We start from the raw sequence: 15,275 nt of genomic DNA, 5'->3' as shown, positions 1-15,275 counted from the left end.
CTAAAACCAAGACTGAAGCAATTGCTGTTGATGTAATTGCATCTTTTATTTTTGACTGACTGATTGCAGAAGTAGAAGATGATCACTTTGTTACAGTCATTGTTGATGTTTCAAATAGACTGCATCTCAAGTTAGTATCGGTACTTTGACCACTTTTAAAACACATACTCACTGACTTTAGCATTAGTGATTAAACAGTTTTTATCACGATTTTGTTTTGCTAGAGAAAAACAAACTTTTTGATAACTTAATGTCATATTGTGCGGATAACACTAATACAAATTTGGGGTTGTTCAAAGAAAAGGAAAAATTAATGTTCTTACAAAGCCAGACAAGAAAAGCTAGACAGAAAACTGTTAGGCATTAGTTGTCAAGCACACATTGGTCATAACTCTACATGGTATCGACCAGTTATCATTTTATGTAGAAGCAGTTGTCTTTTATATTTACATTTCCAGGGTAACTCATGTGAAAGATTTTTGTGACTTTGCAGGGGATTTGTATGTTTAGCATAATTTTTGAGCTTCTACCATATATGCAGAAAACTTCAAAATTATGAAGGATTCACATCATACTTTCTGTCCTAGTTTTCTACCTCTTGCCCTTAAGTTATCAAGATTTTGTTTGAGAATCCTGTGAATACAATTAATTTTTAATGGCGCTTTACAAATATTTCAATTCGCCACTTTGAAGATGGAAGGTAAAAAAATTACTGCAACTGAATATTTATAAAATGTGTAGAATTAAAACACAAGTTATTCAAGTTAATTCTAATTTTGGCCAAACAAAAGCTTTCTTGGGCAACACAAGGGGAATTTCAGTCACAAGCCATTCAATTGTACACCAAGAGCATAGGTTATTTAGAATTATTGAGGGAAAGCAGTTTTGAGGGTGCTGGTGAATTGTCTTGGATAAGAAACCCAAAGGAATACGTACTTGAATGGAAAATAGTGGGAAAAAATATTCCGAATCTTCTACTACAAATTTCAAAAAAGTGCTTGTTAGCTCTTTGTCTTCCTGATACAGCTGCTTAGGTGAAAAGAATCTTTTGACTCGTGATCCTTGTATGGACGTTGGATAGTAATAGACCTTATATTGACATGGTTCGGGCTATGCTTTCTATTAAAGTCAACTGTAAACTGTCCTATACCGTACTGAATTTTATGAATAAATAAAGGATAACAAGGTATTTAAAAAAATTGTTTTCTTCGGAGAAAATTTTAGTGGCACACGGCTAAAACACAGAGTTCTTCATTATCACACGCTGAAGTAGTATCAAAAATTAAATGCAAAAGAAATTAAAAATAAATAAATTAAAAATTAAATGAAATCGTTTTATATAAAGTTAGTATGTAAATAAAAATATTGTGTAACAAACTACTTTTCTTCCAATTCCATTTCTCTTTCATATAAATAAAGCAATTAACACACACTTTTAGACTAGACTAAATAAAGAAAGGAACATTGTTTTTAGAACGCATAAAAAACCTCAACTAACATTACAGCTATAAAATTTTTCAGGTGGACCTTGAACCCCTCGTTGCGGGTGGGGGGGATGCCTACTCTAGACCCCCACTCGTCGGGTTTCACCATCTTAAGTTTATCCGTATTGATGGATAATGAATTATTTAACTATTATGTCTGATTGAACGAAAGATTATTACTTGACAGATTGTTGTTTAATTTCGAAGCTTTTCTTATTGGAGTATTCTTAACTTCAGATGCAATCTATTTTGATTCTCAGTAAAAGATGCATGGTATCATATTAAATTTAACAAAATTAGCTGGTACAAGCTACACACAGGTACCTCGTAGAAGACACTGTGAATTACTGTGGCCACGTAAAACATAAACACTATCATCAATCATCATCAATCAGCGTAGATCCATTTACTGAGCTACCGCGGCCTCTCCCCTTGTCGGCTATAAATAACGCCTGTCGTAGTTCACCTTTTATCACCACCTCATTATGTGTGACATTACCTTTCTTTATCTTTTACTTGACTAGCCAATAGCTAAGGAAAAGCCAAGCAGAAGTCACTGGTCAAAGCAAAAACCGATGTGTCACTTAAACCTTATGGATGTCCAGGAGCGGCACATCACTAACCGCAAATGTAGAGATTCTGGGTTACAAGGGTAGTTAGATAGGTCTAGTCTACTACGGGAGATGACTGTTGGAGTTGGCGGGGTTTGTTCCCTAGGTGTCAAAGGTTCTTGCTAGCCTATACATAATGAGGACAGTAAGTCTTGCAAGTGCTTTATGAAATCTAATTGGAAGTTTAGAGCCACCTATAAACGTAGATAACTCATGCATTATAAAAGCATTGTACTTTAGATTTCCTGACTGACTGTGTAACAGCAAATGTGTAGATTGGAGACGTTAATAAAGGAGGAGCAATTCGTACTTTGTGACGCCATCAATTTTTTGTACAGCAACCTCTTGCTGTATGACAACGGAGAACTGCCCAAGCTGGGAGACAAGATCAAGATGCCTCTGCTTGCCAAGACGCTGAAGATCGTGTCCGAGAGTCCCAGGATGGCTGATGAGCTCTACGAGGGCACGCTGACGAAGAGTCTGGTGGATGACATACGAGGCGCTGGAGGCATCATTACTGCCAAAGACTTTGCTGATTACAGGTTTGTCACAAATGTTACTGTTACTTCTGCTATCGGTATCAGCGTTCGTTCGTATTCCTGAATAACCGACATGCATGCTGCCGATTGACGCAAGCTTGTCGTGCAAGATTGTCACAAGCCTGTCGTGCAAGCTTGTCACAAGCCTGTCGTGCAAGCTTGTCACAAGCCTGTCGTGCAATATTGTCACAAGTCTGTCGTGCAAGCTTGTCACAAGCCTGTCGTGCAATCTTACCACTAACTTTTCGTGAAAAATGTTCACTTGCCTGCCGTGAAATATTGTCACAAGCCTGTCATGAAAGTTTGCCATAAGTCTGTCGTGCAAGCTTGCCATAAATCTGTCGTGCATGCTTATCACCAGTCTGTCGTGCAATATTGTCACATGCCAGCCGTGCAATATTGTCACAAGCCTGTCGTGCAAGCTTGTCACAGCATGTCGTGAAAGCTTGCCATACGTCTGTCGTGCAAGCTTGCCATAAATCTGTCGTGCAAGCTTGTCACAAGTCTGTCGTGCAATATTGTCACAAGCCTGTCACCTGACACATCTGGCTGCAGCTCTCACGTGGTTACAATGTCACGATAGCCCGTAGGGTACGTTTATTCAGTATGAGAACTTTCTGAATTGTTCTACTTGATGTACCATCCCAAATATAATATTATATCTGAGATGCCTCTCAAATACTGCATTATATGTAGTAGTAGTAGTGGTTTTAACGGTTCTGATGCTCCTTATTATTTTGAACAATGTGAGCATCCCATGTAACATTCTTAGATTTTCCAAAAGGATGATTCCTCTCAGTAGCTCTATACCTGCAGTACACGATGAGTGAGTTACCTCTTCTACTCGAATGATGATCGCTTCGCTTACAGAGCCAAGTGGCAACCTCCTGTCCAGGCTCGACTCTCCGGCAACCTCACCCTCTACTCCGTCCCTCCCCCGGGCTCCGGACTGCTGTTGACATTTATGCTTCAACTTCTGGACGGCTTCGTCACCGAGGCCCCGAGTGAAGTCGAGGTCACCCAGCGGATCACCGAGGCCTTCAAGCACGCTTACGGACGTCGCACGGACATCGCAGATCCCGACTACTACAACATATCTCAGGTTTGTCACAGGTCAGATTCGTCTTTCCATTGTGAGTTGGCCTCTCTAGACCTTTAATACCAATCAAACTGTTTGGGAAATTGAAAATAGCAAGTTAAAACAGAATAGTTCTTTAAATACCCTTTAAAAATAAAAAATTGCAAAGGTGAAAATTATCCGAAAATGCGTATTTTTATTTAAACTTTAACTGTTCGCTTTTTTTGTCTGAAAATAAGTGAATGGGGAAACAAACTCAATCATAAATTATGTGTGTGTTTCTTTAGACATGTAATCATTAAATTACAGACAAAAAAACTCGACTGTTTTTACTATGAATGTCAGATAATTTATATTTTCTAGTATTTTATATTAATATAGATTATCATTTTTTTAATGTAAAACAGTAATGTAGACTATACTGTGGCTCTTGTTTTACACTAATAGCATAGTTTATAAATTTATGGTTCGGTGTAAGAGAGAACTTAATAGTCCTAACCTCGCCAATTTAATTTTTTTCTTTGTATTCAATATAGAAATTTTTCATTTCATTGCTTTTAGGAACGATTCTAACCTCAAAAATATACTAGAGCTTCCACATTATCTAGCTCGTAACATGTTTCACTAAACACTGGACGGCTAGCCGTGAGCTGCAGCTAGGTTGGATTGTAGCTTTTGTAGTTTCTGGGTAGATAAAGTCACTTGAGGCGAGAAATGGAATCTCTAATATCGGCAAATGTAGTTTACTTGACGATATGAATTTTAATACTTGATAATCCATAAAGTTGGTCCAACAGCAGTCATTATGGATTTGACCGAACATCTTTTCATAATTACCTGTAAGGACAGGTCAGTTAATAAGCTCATGATAGGTCTGGATAATTTAAACAAGTACAACGTTCACAAACTCAATCAAAATAAATCTTTGTTGAATTTAAAAAGCCTTCAAATAAATTGTAAAGTTGTATATTTTTATGATCTTTAATAATATGTGAAAGAAGTTTCAAATGTACCTGCTTATTTTCAGTTATGTCAGTAAACCAGTTTATTCTATAAAAGCCGTTGCTGATGTAATTAAAGTTGGCATTGAGATTGTGATGTTCAGGACAAAGTTCAAAAACTCACTTAAAATAGATCTTTGTTGAATTAAAAAGCCTTCAAATATATTGTACACTTGTATATTTTTTATGATCTTTAATAATATGTGAAAGAAGTTTCAAATGTATATACTTGCTTATTTTCAGTTATGTCAGTAAACCAGTTTATTCTATAAAAGTCGTTGCTGATGTAATTAAAGTTGGCATTGAGATTGTGATGTTCAGGACAAAGTTAAAAACTCAAAAACTCACTTAAAATAGATCTTTGTTGGATTTAAAAAACCTTCAAATATATTGTACACTTGTATATTTGTTATGAGCTTTAATAATATGTGAAAGAAGTTTCAAATGTATATACTTGCTTATTTTCAGTTATGTCAGTAAAAACCGTATTCTATAAAAGTCGTTGCTGGTGTAATTAAAGTTGGAGTTGAGATTGTAATGTTCAGGACAAAGTTTTTCAGTTTCTGTTTGAGTCTTTTATTTCTGGATTCAAAATTTTTTAATTATCAATCCGTATGTACGGAGGAAGAACAAAAGCGATTTAAAACATTGAAATTCTTTCCCCCAAACAGCTGAATTGATTCGAAAGCAAAATTTACAGGATATTGATATTAAGTATTTTCACTACAAATATATCCCCTTCCCCCCCCCCCCAAAATGTTCTAAATAATAGGGTAGATATCTACATAACTACAACCGGGAACCAAGCGTGTTTGGAAGTCAAAGGAAAGAGCGAAAATTGTGTTATTTATTTTCTTAACATTTGCTGTAAAAATGAATAAAAGGTTCCATTTCAGGTATTTTATTAAAAGGTATGATTAATAAGGTTTGGTTAAATCTAATATTTAAATATTCAACGGATTTTTTAACCACCCAGCTTCTAAGAAAATAAATTTGGCATTAAAACGACACCGACTACAAAACAGCATTTGATACTACAACCCGCTTAGTGTTGTCATTCAGTGTTAACCTGCCAAGAAAAAAGTCAAAAATGTTTGACCTTAACACCCATCGATCTTAAGCGTATTTGCCCAAACATGAGGCGTAAAGGCATGTCGATGGCACGGTTTATTTTCTGTTTTACGAAATCCTGTTCTACAAAGATTTGTCCATTTATAAATTGTATGGTACCATGAATAGTGACAATAGATGTAATCATTAACAGACCCAGAGCTTGAAATTGTTGAATATTTTTTCAAACAAAGCCATAAAACTATGATGGCAAGAACGTAGCCAGAAAATAAACATTTGGGAGGGGTCCAGACAACTGATATTTTCCCATAGTGGACTGAAAGTAAGGCCCCATTTTGTTCCTTAAAAATTTCTTGACCCGTTTCTATGTTGAGAACGATCTTTCAGCAGTACTTGTCAGAATTACTGAATTATTTAAATAATAATCAAACAAATTTTGGGAGTGTCCCGATCTGTTGGGCCCCCTCGATGGCTACGTCCTTGTATGACGTTAGTTTAACTATAACTATAACACTAACAGTAATTAATTTATATAAGCTGAATGGATACTCAGAATACGTACCACAATTCCTTCAACTAATTTAAACTCAATCAACTTTCGAATTTGTTAACTAAACGCATTTACGTATTTGATTTTATGTGTGTTTTTATGTTTAATCTGTACCGTTGTCTCGTGGTTTTGTAGACTGTACTCTGTCTGCAGGTCATGTCAGACCTAACGTCGCCGGAGTACATTGCGAAGATCCGGTCTAAGATCTCGGATACTTGGACGTCTGAGGACCCGAAGTTCTACGGTGGCCACTACGACACGCTGGAGGACCATGGCACTGCCAACATTGTAGTATTAGCCCCCAACGGTGACGCAGTCGCTGTCACAAGCACCGTCAACCTGCTGTGAGTATCTGTAGCCAATCATCTACTTTTATCCTACCTGTAGCCCCCAACGGAGACGCAGTCGCTGTCACCAGCACCGCCAACCTGCTGTGAGTATCCTAGCCAACCATCTACTTGTATCCTACCTGTAGCCCCCAACGGTGACGCAGTCGCTGTCACCAGCACCGCCAACCTGCTGTGAGTATATGTAGCCAATCATCTACTTGTATCCTACCTGTAGCCCCCAACGGTGACGCAGTCGCTGTCACCAGCACCGTCAACCTGCTGTGAGTATCCTAGCCAAGCATCTACTTGTATCCTACCTGTAGCCCCCAACGGTGACGCAGTCGCTGTCACCAACACCGTCAACCTGCTTTGTGTTCCTGTCACAGTGCCCTCGTGTAGCATATGTGTAACTATGAGTATCCTCGCCGTGGTTCTACTCACACTCTACTTGTACCCTTGAGTATCCTAGCCAATCATCTACTAGTATCATACCTGTATCTAACGGATGGACAGACGAACGAAATGTCCTTTCACCTTTTGACATCAAAATCAATACAGTTCTCCCTTGGATATACCGATATACAAATTTTTAAGTCTCTTAAGAATCTTTCTGCCAAGGTTTATCGTAAAGACGATCAGCGGACAAACAGGCAGACGGACACATTTTCCATAGACTTTTTTACTCTAAATTCGTAAGGCTCTTCCTTAGTCCAACAGGAGCTATGTGTATGTACCAGATTATGTCTTAAGTCTCTAAGACCTTTCTATCAAAAGTTATTGTACAGACGGAATGTAAACGACAGAATTTACAAGAAGTTACTGTCGGGCCTTAATAATATCAATATGGTAACAATATTGAATTTTCTTTTAATACAATACAACTTCAATAATGGTTCTAATTTGCTCCAGGTACGGGAGCCAGTTCGATTCTCCCAGCACGGTAATCCTCCTAAATGACGAGATAAACGACTTTTCAACTTCTTCTATAAGGGATTACAGTAACTTGCTCCAGATTCGGGAGTCAGTTCGTGTCTCCCAGCACGGGCATCCTCCTGAATGACGAGATAAACGACTTTTCAACTTCTTCTATCACCAATTAATTATAAGTAACTTGCTCCAGATTCGGGAGTCAGTTCGTGTCTCCCAGCACGAGCATCCTCCTGAATGACGAGATAAACGACTTTTCAACTTCTTCTATAAGGGATTAAAGTAACTTGCTCCAGATTCGGGAGTCAGTTCGTGTCTCCCAGCATATTCATCCTCCTGAATGACGAGATAAACGACTTTTCAACTTCTTCCATAAGCAATTACAGTAATGTACTCCAGGTTCGAGAGTCAGTTCGTGTCTCCCAGCACGGGAATCCTACTGAACGATGAGATGATTAACTTTTCAACATCTTCCATCACCAATAATTATAATAATTTACTCCAGGTTCGGGAGTCAGTTCGTGTCTCCCAGCACGGGCATCCTCCTGAACGATGAGATGGACGACTTCTCAGCGCCTTCCATCACCAATTACTTCGGTCTGCCCCCCAGCCCAGCAAACTACATTGTTCCTGGCAAACGCCCTCTCAGCTCCATGTGTCCGTCGCTGGTTGTCGACTCCAACGGTGACGTCAGGCTGGCTGTTGGGTCTGCTGGGGGCACCAAGATCACCACCTCCACTGCGCTGGTAAATACATCCCAAGTTTAGATCAGTGTTTTCAAACCTGTAGAATCATATTTGCGTTTATTTTATATGAAATTCTACTTTGATCCAACATTAAATATGATAAGAGAATTTTTTCTTCCCGGCTAAGTCGGAAGAAAGGTGGCGCATTTCCATGTGAAATTTCATCTCTAAATTTCAAACTGAAGAATTATTACTATTTGTACCGTTCAACATTCATTTGTACAGCACTACCCCTAAAGTTAGCGAGTTAATTATAAATATGTTGCATTTTCCAATATGTAAAAACTGTGTAATTTTGAACTCGTACAAGACATTAAAAGCATATAACTGTGCCTCAAAAGATTTCAGTGGCGTACGCAGAGAGTGGGACTGACAGAACCCACAGTTAATTTTGCGTACAGACGACTGATTATTATCGTCAGTTTCTGTTTAATATCTGTTAACTGACGATGGCTCTGCTCGCCGATGCCGAAATATTTCCAGAAGTTAATCGTGTAAGGAATTTTTCGCCGCGGTGTAAGAAATAATAGAACCACTTTTAACGGAGGTTAGTCATAACACTGGCCGCTAAACCTATGACTATTCGAATGTTTCAAAGCAAAGCAAATATATTTAATTTAGAGCGATTTCTATAACCTCATAAAACAGGCCAAAATTAAAACACAAAATGCTTTTTTAATCATTGAAATGATTAGCACACAAACTCGAGTTTTAAATTAGCGTTCCTAGTTTTTATCAGTTCAAAATTACATTTGTGTATTTCTATAAATTAAATACACATACTAACTCGATATGTCTTCCTTGAAAACAGTCATTTAGTGTTGAACTCATTTACTTAACGGATGCAATCATAAAGGGATTTTATTGTACTCTATAATCTGTGCATATGAGGGATTATTTATATGTACCAAAATTGCAACCACGCCTGGGTAATTCAAACCATCCGCACTCGTCTTACAAAATAGTTGTGACTCAGTCATTGTAGTAGTTTCAAAATTTATAAATTCTTCCGTCTATGTAAATTAAAAAGTTCTTCAGTTTTTCCTCAGTGTTAAGCTAACATTGGCTGTCCTTGTTCTCGACCGCATCCAGTGCTATTGTGATTGTATGTCTGTCCAGGTGACAATCCTAAATCTCTGGTACGACAAGAATATCAAGGAGGCGATAGACCATGCGCGGTACCACCATCAGCTCATGCCTATGACATTTGCGTACGAGTATGGATTGGTTAAGGTGAGAGCATTGTTGGTATTTTTTTAATCATTTCGTCTAAAATTGATTAGTACTCAAAAGTATACTGATAATATTTTAACGCTGTTATCGGTAGAACAGTTTTAAATGTGTAATATGTATTGACTTAAACTTTCCAGATTTTTACAGTTTCACATTTTATTTTCACACAATGCGGGAGTAATGCTTTTACTTCACTTCAGATTATAATATGAGGAGAGAGGATGAACTTAAAAGAAGAATGTTGCAACTATTTTTACAAGCATTGATCAAAGATGTCATCTTCGGATCTCCTACTCGAAAAAAGTTCAAATTAAAACACAAACAGCATATTTTGACGATCTCTAAACTTACATAATTATATTTACTCTGTGAATTTCTTCAAGTTGAAATTTTAACATTATTTTTTTTTTCTTGAAAATAAGTTGTAAATTTAGAATAACTTTATTTACACTTGCTGTAAACACTCAGGTATCCAGGGCTGAATGTGTTATCAATATCCTCGAGAATAATACAATTTCGGTACATTTGCCATCGATTACTCAATCATTTACAAATATATCATACCACATTTCTTAAGATTTCAATCTACCCTCTTCATCAGGTTTCAAAAACACTTAAGGTTTTAAAACAGAATGATGTTAAATTCAGTTATATCTTTGGCAATGTACTTAGCGAGATCAACTGAAAACGTGAGTCACAAAAACTGGAGCATACACTTGAGGGTACAAGGTGATTATATCAATGCTCAGAAAAAACGAAACCAAAAGACTGTCAGTTGTTATCCGTGACCTCGGTGAGTTCATCGTCTCACATTTACCTGAATTAGACTTTCTGAAACCTGATGAAGAGGATAGATCGAAATCCTCGAAACGTGGTGTTCGGTACTTTTGTAACATACCTGTATAACGAAGGTAAGTGTTCGAAAGTCCATTATCCTGTGAAATCACACATTGATAATAACAATCTTTGAACAAACAGTACCTGTACCTATTTATATTACTGAAGAGGTATTTTGTACATCGCAGACTATTTGCCTGCATTTGAAATCTGAGGTAATTGTGTAAAAGATCTGAAGTCATGTCTCATAAACTTTTTAAAAAAACATGATCGTATATGGAAAGGCATTGCCAAGACAACAAAATTTGATAATACACGCGATCACAGTCAATATTGTTTTCTATCACTAAATTTTTACCTCTGAACGCGCTCTTTTCCAGGACGTTGTGCAGGGCATGAAAAGGATAGGCCACAAGGTGACCAGGATGCCGATCGCCTGGAGATCCTGCGTCACCGCCATCGCCAGGAACGGGTCAACGATAACGAGCAACTCGGACTTCAGACGTCCCGGAAGATCGGCAGGATTCTGAACCCACGATAACGATAAGAAATAGTTCGGTAATTTGACCCACTATGGCCTTTAAAAGGCATCTACTTCCTTCACCACTGAGAAATTGAAAAGACTTGAAATCCTAATAAAGATGAGTTTGGTTCGTTCTTGTGAACGTCCAAACCCTATCTATACTTTGTTGTTCTTATCATACTAAATTATGTTTTACAAAATAATGTAATCGATATTTTTCTGTTAGTTTTCATAATTACTGGTGACGTAAGCCTCGACGTGTCTATTATAATTGGAAGAGATAATGTGCTGCACACCGGGCCATCAATACTGTAATACCTGCACTTATTAGACTACCGAAACTTGTTGTCTTGTAGATGTCATCATTTATGTTTGAAATTACTGTCAGGTCTGCCGTCGGACGGTGTTTCCAGTCTGACTGTGACCTTTTAGTGGAATTTATATCCACTTCCTCTGTGTCGACCTTTGTGTGTGCACTCTAGCGGCCTTTGGCTGAAACATATCAAGGAGGGGAAAGGGGGGGGGATAGAGGGAAAAGACTCTGGGTGTTATAAAGAAGGTGCCTTTGCTGTAAAACAGCGAGAGACAAGAAGATGCAGTACACTTTTCACTTTGTGCAGACATCTTTCCTTTTGCTTGCATCTTGTGCTCAACAGGTCCACAATTCACTATCTTTTTGTTTGACTGTACACTCCTACTAATTGTAGTGTCCTCTTGGTTTGGCTGTCAGCTAATTATATGGTATGTAAATGATGGCTGGAGTTTTGATGGACTGCAGTATTAAGATGATACACATACAAGGTTTACAGTTCTGTAATCCGGTGGTCAGTGGTCAGTAAACTTCTGCGCAGTTATACCTCACAAAGTACTGTACAGAGTCACACTTTAAATGTTTATCTTAGTTTAGTTTATAAGATATAATTATTAAATACTACTTTATCACTTAGTGTAACTTGCTTGTTATTAACCGGCAAGTGATTTTTTTTTAATGAAAAATTCTTTATTAAAAAAAAAAATAAAGAATTTTTCATTTCATTAACCGGCAAGTGGTTTATCTCAGTGGTTGTTAATACAACAGTAGAATTTCTGGTTGTAAGCCTTTTTGTTTCATACCAACATGAATAATGGCCAAGTTTTTGACCAACTCCCCCGATCTACACGTTATTTCATATGTTTCACAGTCACGTGTAGAATCACTTACTCTGCAGACGTTCTGTATGTACTTACGTCACACCCAATTAACCTATACTTATATAATATTAGGTTTATGTTCATTCTTCCCGTATTTGGATGACGAACAGTATAAATTATATGTTGTCTGGTTAGCATAATAACTTTTATGTTTTAGGCCTTATTTTTGCCCTCATTTTTTGCGAAGCAAGGGAAATTTACATGCAAAACAAAATATTTATTCCAAACAATTGTGCCACACAGTATTGCTTAATAAGTGTGTTACTAAATATAAAGTGTACATTACTCACGAAATTTTAAGATTACTTACCAAACTATAAAAACATTGACAATAAATATATAACAATTGAAATGGACAACTAAATTGGATTGCGCGTAGTACACACAGTTTATTCCGTTATTTATCATAAATTTAAAACAAATTAAGTATTACAATCTATTATTACCTTTTATGAAGCTATCTCTTATGTATTTTGACATTTTTCTCTTCACGTCGGTTTTTATGAAACAATTTTTTTCAATTCCGCCATTTTTAAATTATTAATAATATTTTTTTATTTCGGCAGAAAGTAACATTCAAACAAAATAACAGTACATAGTTTTACAGCAACTTTGTTGTTTTTTTCATGTTTGAAATTTTTTTCATATTTTTGACACCTAGCATAGGCTATATAACATAGCTTAAATAATTAATACAATAATTAATACTTTTTAGTCCAGTGGAGAATTCACTAATAGATCCACATGACATAAACTTTGACGACGCTTTTATAGAATTTTCTTCATAGGAATATACAGCAGTCATTACACTACGCTGCAATGCACTCGCTATTGATTATATCTAATTTGGTTAGTACAAAATTGGTGTATTTTCTTTTAATTCATTAAAATCCAATAAAAATTACTTGTATAAGAATTGAAATTTTTTGTCAGCTTTAGTGGAACAGTGTTCACAAACTCACAAACAAATTTTTAGTTGACTCAAATTGTTTCGGGCCAAGAGGCTCAAGATAGTGAAATCCTACCCCCCCCCCCCCCCCCCCACGATGTAGCCGTAGTCTGTTAGTATCTTAATTACGTACATCAGCAAGATAATAGATTTGCCAGTCGTAATTGCAGTCAAACCTATGTGACAACAAGTAACAATGTTAGGAGATTAGACTAAAAAGCTGAAGTTTGTAAATTAGTTTTTAAGAAACGGTCGTTTTTATCCTTATCCCGCTTGTCCTCATGGGCTGTTTTGGGATTTATCAAACAAAATAAGGAGAGTCGGTGCAGTTCAAGGTCAACAGTGCGAGTAAAAATTGCTTCCGTCGCAGACAGGATTGGAACCTGTGCTTTCTCTTAACCCAGATTCAAATTCAGCATTACGCCTAAGATCTGACACCGGATCTCCTACAAGGATAGAACCATAAATCAAGGAAATGTCAATGTGTAGGCTTAGGTTAGGGTAATTTGAATATAAATTAGTATTTTAATAAGTACTGCATGAAAACAAGACTGCAATTAGTTTTCACTACGCAATTGTCTTATTTCAAAAATATCAGAAGTATTAATAAACTCTGAAGTAGATGAAGCGAAATATATCTTGCGTGAAAATGAAACGTTTAAATTCTCTTTGTTCATATCCCAAATACTTACCTAAACAAACGAAGAATAGCTCCATAAGTTCGTCATCCAATTACATACAATTTCGTATGAGATGTCCTAAAATGTCATGATTTGTCTTAGCAGTGACTCTGTCCAAACTTACTCGATATTTATTTCATATTTTACACTGTATATTTACTTCGATAGAGGATGAAAATTAATGCTATATTATAAATGAGTGTCATTTCAACAGCGTATTGATCCGTAATATTTGCTGCATCGAGTTTTCACTCGTAAAAAATTTAGTGCTAGTGTTTTTTATGTTGATAAAATTGTGATAAGAGTAGTACTATACATCTTATCAAGAAGATTATAAGAGAAAATATATTTAACAAATTGTGTACGGAATATTTATTGAGAATTATAAGGAATAATGTGATATTAGTTATAGATGTGTTTGTACATAAATAAAGTGCTATGTAAATTTGGTTGAGGTTAGGATGTTGGTATTTGTAATATGTTTTGTAAATAAAGTCATAATAAAATTAAATTAGTGATGATTTACATGTTTTTTCTGAGACATTATAAGGTAGACGAATGCCTTTTCCTTAAATCCTTATCTGAGGTAAATTTTTACTGTGGGAATTGTTATTTCTACATCGTCATTCCGACCGTCCTTCGTACTTTTGTACTTTTTTATTGTCAGGCTCGTTACTTACTCAAACTTGTATATTGAAATATTTATATTAGACCAGTAAACCAGAATCACAATAGTCTCAGTGCATACCGTCCTGTACTAGGTAGGAACTTGGTTTTTTTTCACTATTATTTGTGAAATATTTCAACAATATATAATAAAAAATTAACAGTCATTAAGTTATTTTAGTTCGAAAATTTAATTAATTATTTGTTGTTTTTAAGATATTTACGTTTGGATTTTTTAAGAAGCCGCCATTTTGAAGAAAAAACTTGTAAAACTAGTTTATTTCTTTCTGTAATTGGGTTTTTATATTACAAAGCTGTAAACCAAATTTCAACAAGCCGTTCTTAAGTTCAAAAGAAAAATACAAAATGGCGGTTGTTCGGGTAATGTTTGAGTTTTTAAATGTTGTAGTATGATAGTATGGTTTCACTTTGGTCCATGATAATAGCTGAATACATTGGTAGTGAATTCTTGAACACCCTGTATGTCATCAACACTACTATAATATCTGTATCATTTTTTTTATACCGAGTAACGCAATGTATAATGTTTTGTGTTATATGAGAACTTGCCGCGAATTAAACCACCTTCTCAGTTCTCAACATACAAACTGATTATTATTGAATTCAGTTATAACCGTATAACAGCTGTGTGACTGTTATACCTACTCGTATTACCTACGATATTAGCCTTTACGTGTATTATGGTATCATTTCAAACCTAAAGTGATTGGTTTTCGACAAATTAAAAATTTACATCAATTTACATTCTATAAGTTATATTACGTTACTAGAGCTACAAATGTAATTTCTAAAAGTAATTGAGGTTAGGTTAAGCTAGGTTTTTGACAATAATTTGCAAA

The 15,275-nt window shown here is 36.0% G+C and overlaps 1 protein-coding gene across 4 annotated transcripts in view; it reads left to right on the top strand.

Moving 5' to 3' along the window:
* LOC124367297 (scoloptoxin SSD14-like) overlaps window positions 1-14,270 on the top strand; it is a 52,888-nt gene extending 38,618 nt beyond the window's left edge. For all 4 annotated transcript variants that reach the window (XM_046824019.1, XM_046824020.1, XM_046824018.1 and 1 more), the window contains 6 exons: window positions 2,434-2,637; window positions 3,505-3,736; window positions 6,488-6,678; window positions 8,096-8,336; window positions 9,456-9,569; window positions 10,787-14,270. In XM_046824019.1, coding sequence (XP_046679975.1) covers window positions 2,434-2,637; window positions 3,505-3,736; window positions 6,488-6,678; window positions 8,096-8,336; window positions 9,456-9,569; window positions 10,787-10,936 — 1,132 coding nt within the window. In that variant the 3' untranslated portion in view covers window positions 10,937-14,270. The remainder of the gene's footprint in view (window positions 1-2,433; window positions 2,638-3,504; window positions 3,737-6,487; window positions 6,679-8,095; window positions 8,337-9,455; window positions 9,570-10,786) is intronic.
* The last annotated feature ends 1,005 nt before the right edge of the window (window positions 14,271-15,275 follow it).

Source organism: Homalodisca vitripennis, chromosome 8 (genome assembly GCF_021130785.1).
Source record: "Homalodisca vitripennis isolate AUS2020 chromosome 8, UT_GWSS_2.1, whole genome shotgun sequence".
Classification (NCBI taxonomy): domain Eukaryota; kingdom Metazoa; phylum Arthropoda; class Insecta; order Hemiptera; family Cicadellidae; genus Homalodisca; species Homalodisca vitripennis.
Note: the sequence above shows the minus strand (reverse complement) of the source record. Positions and strands in the feature narration are given on the sequence as shown.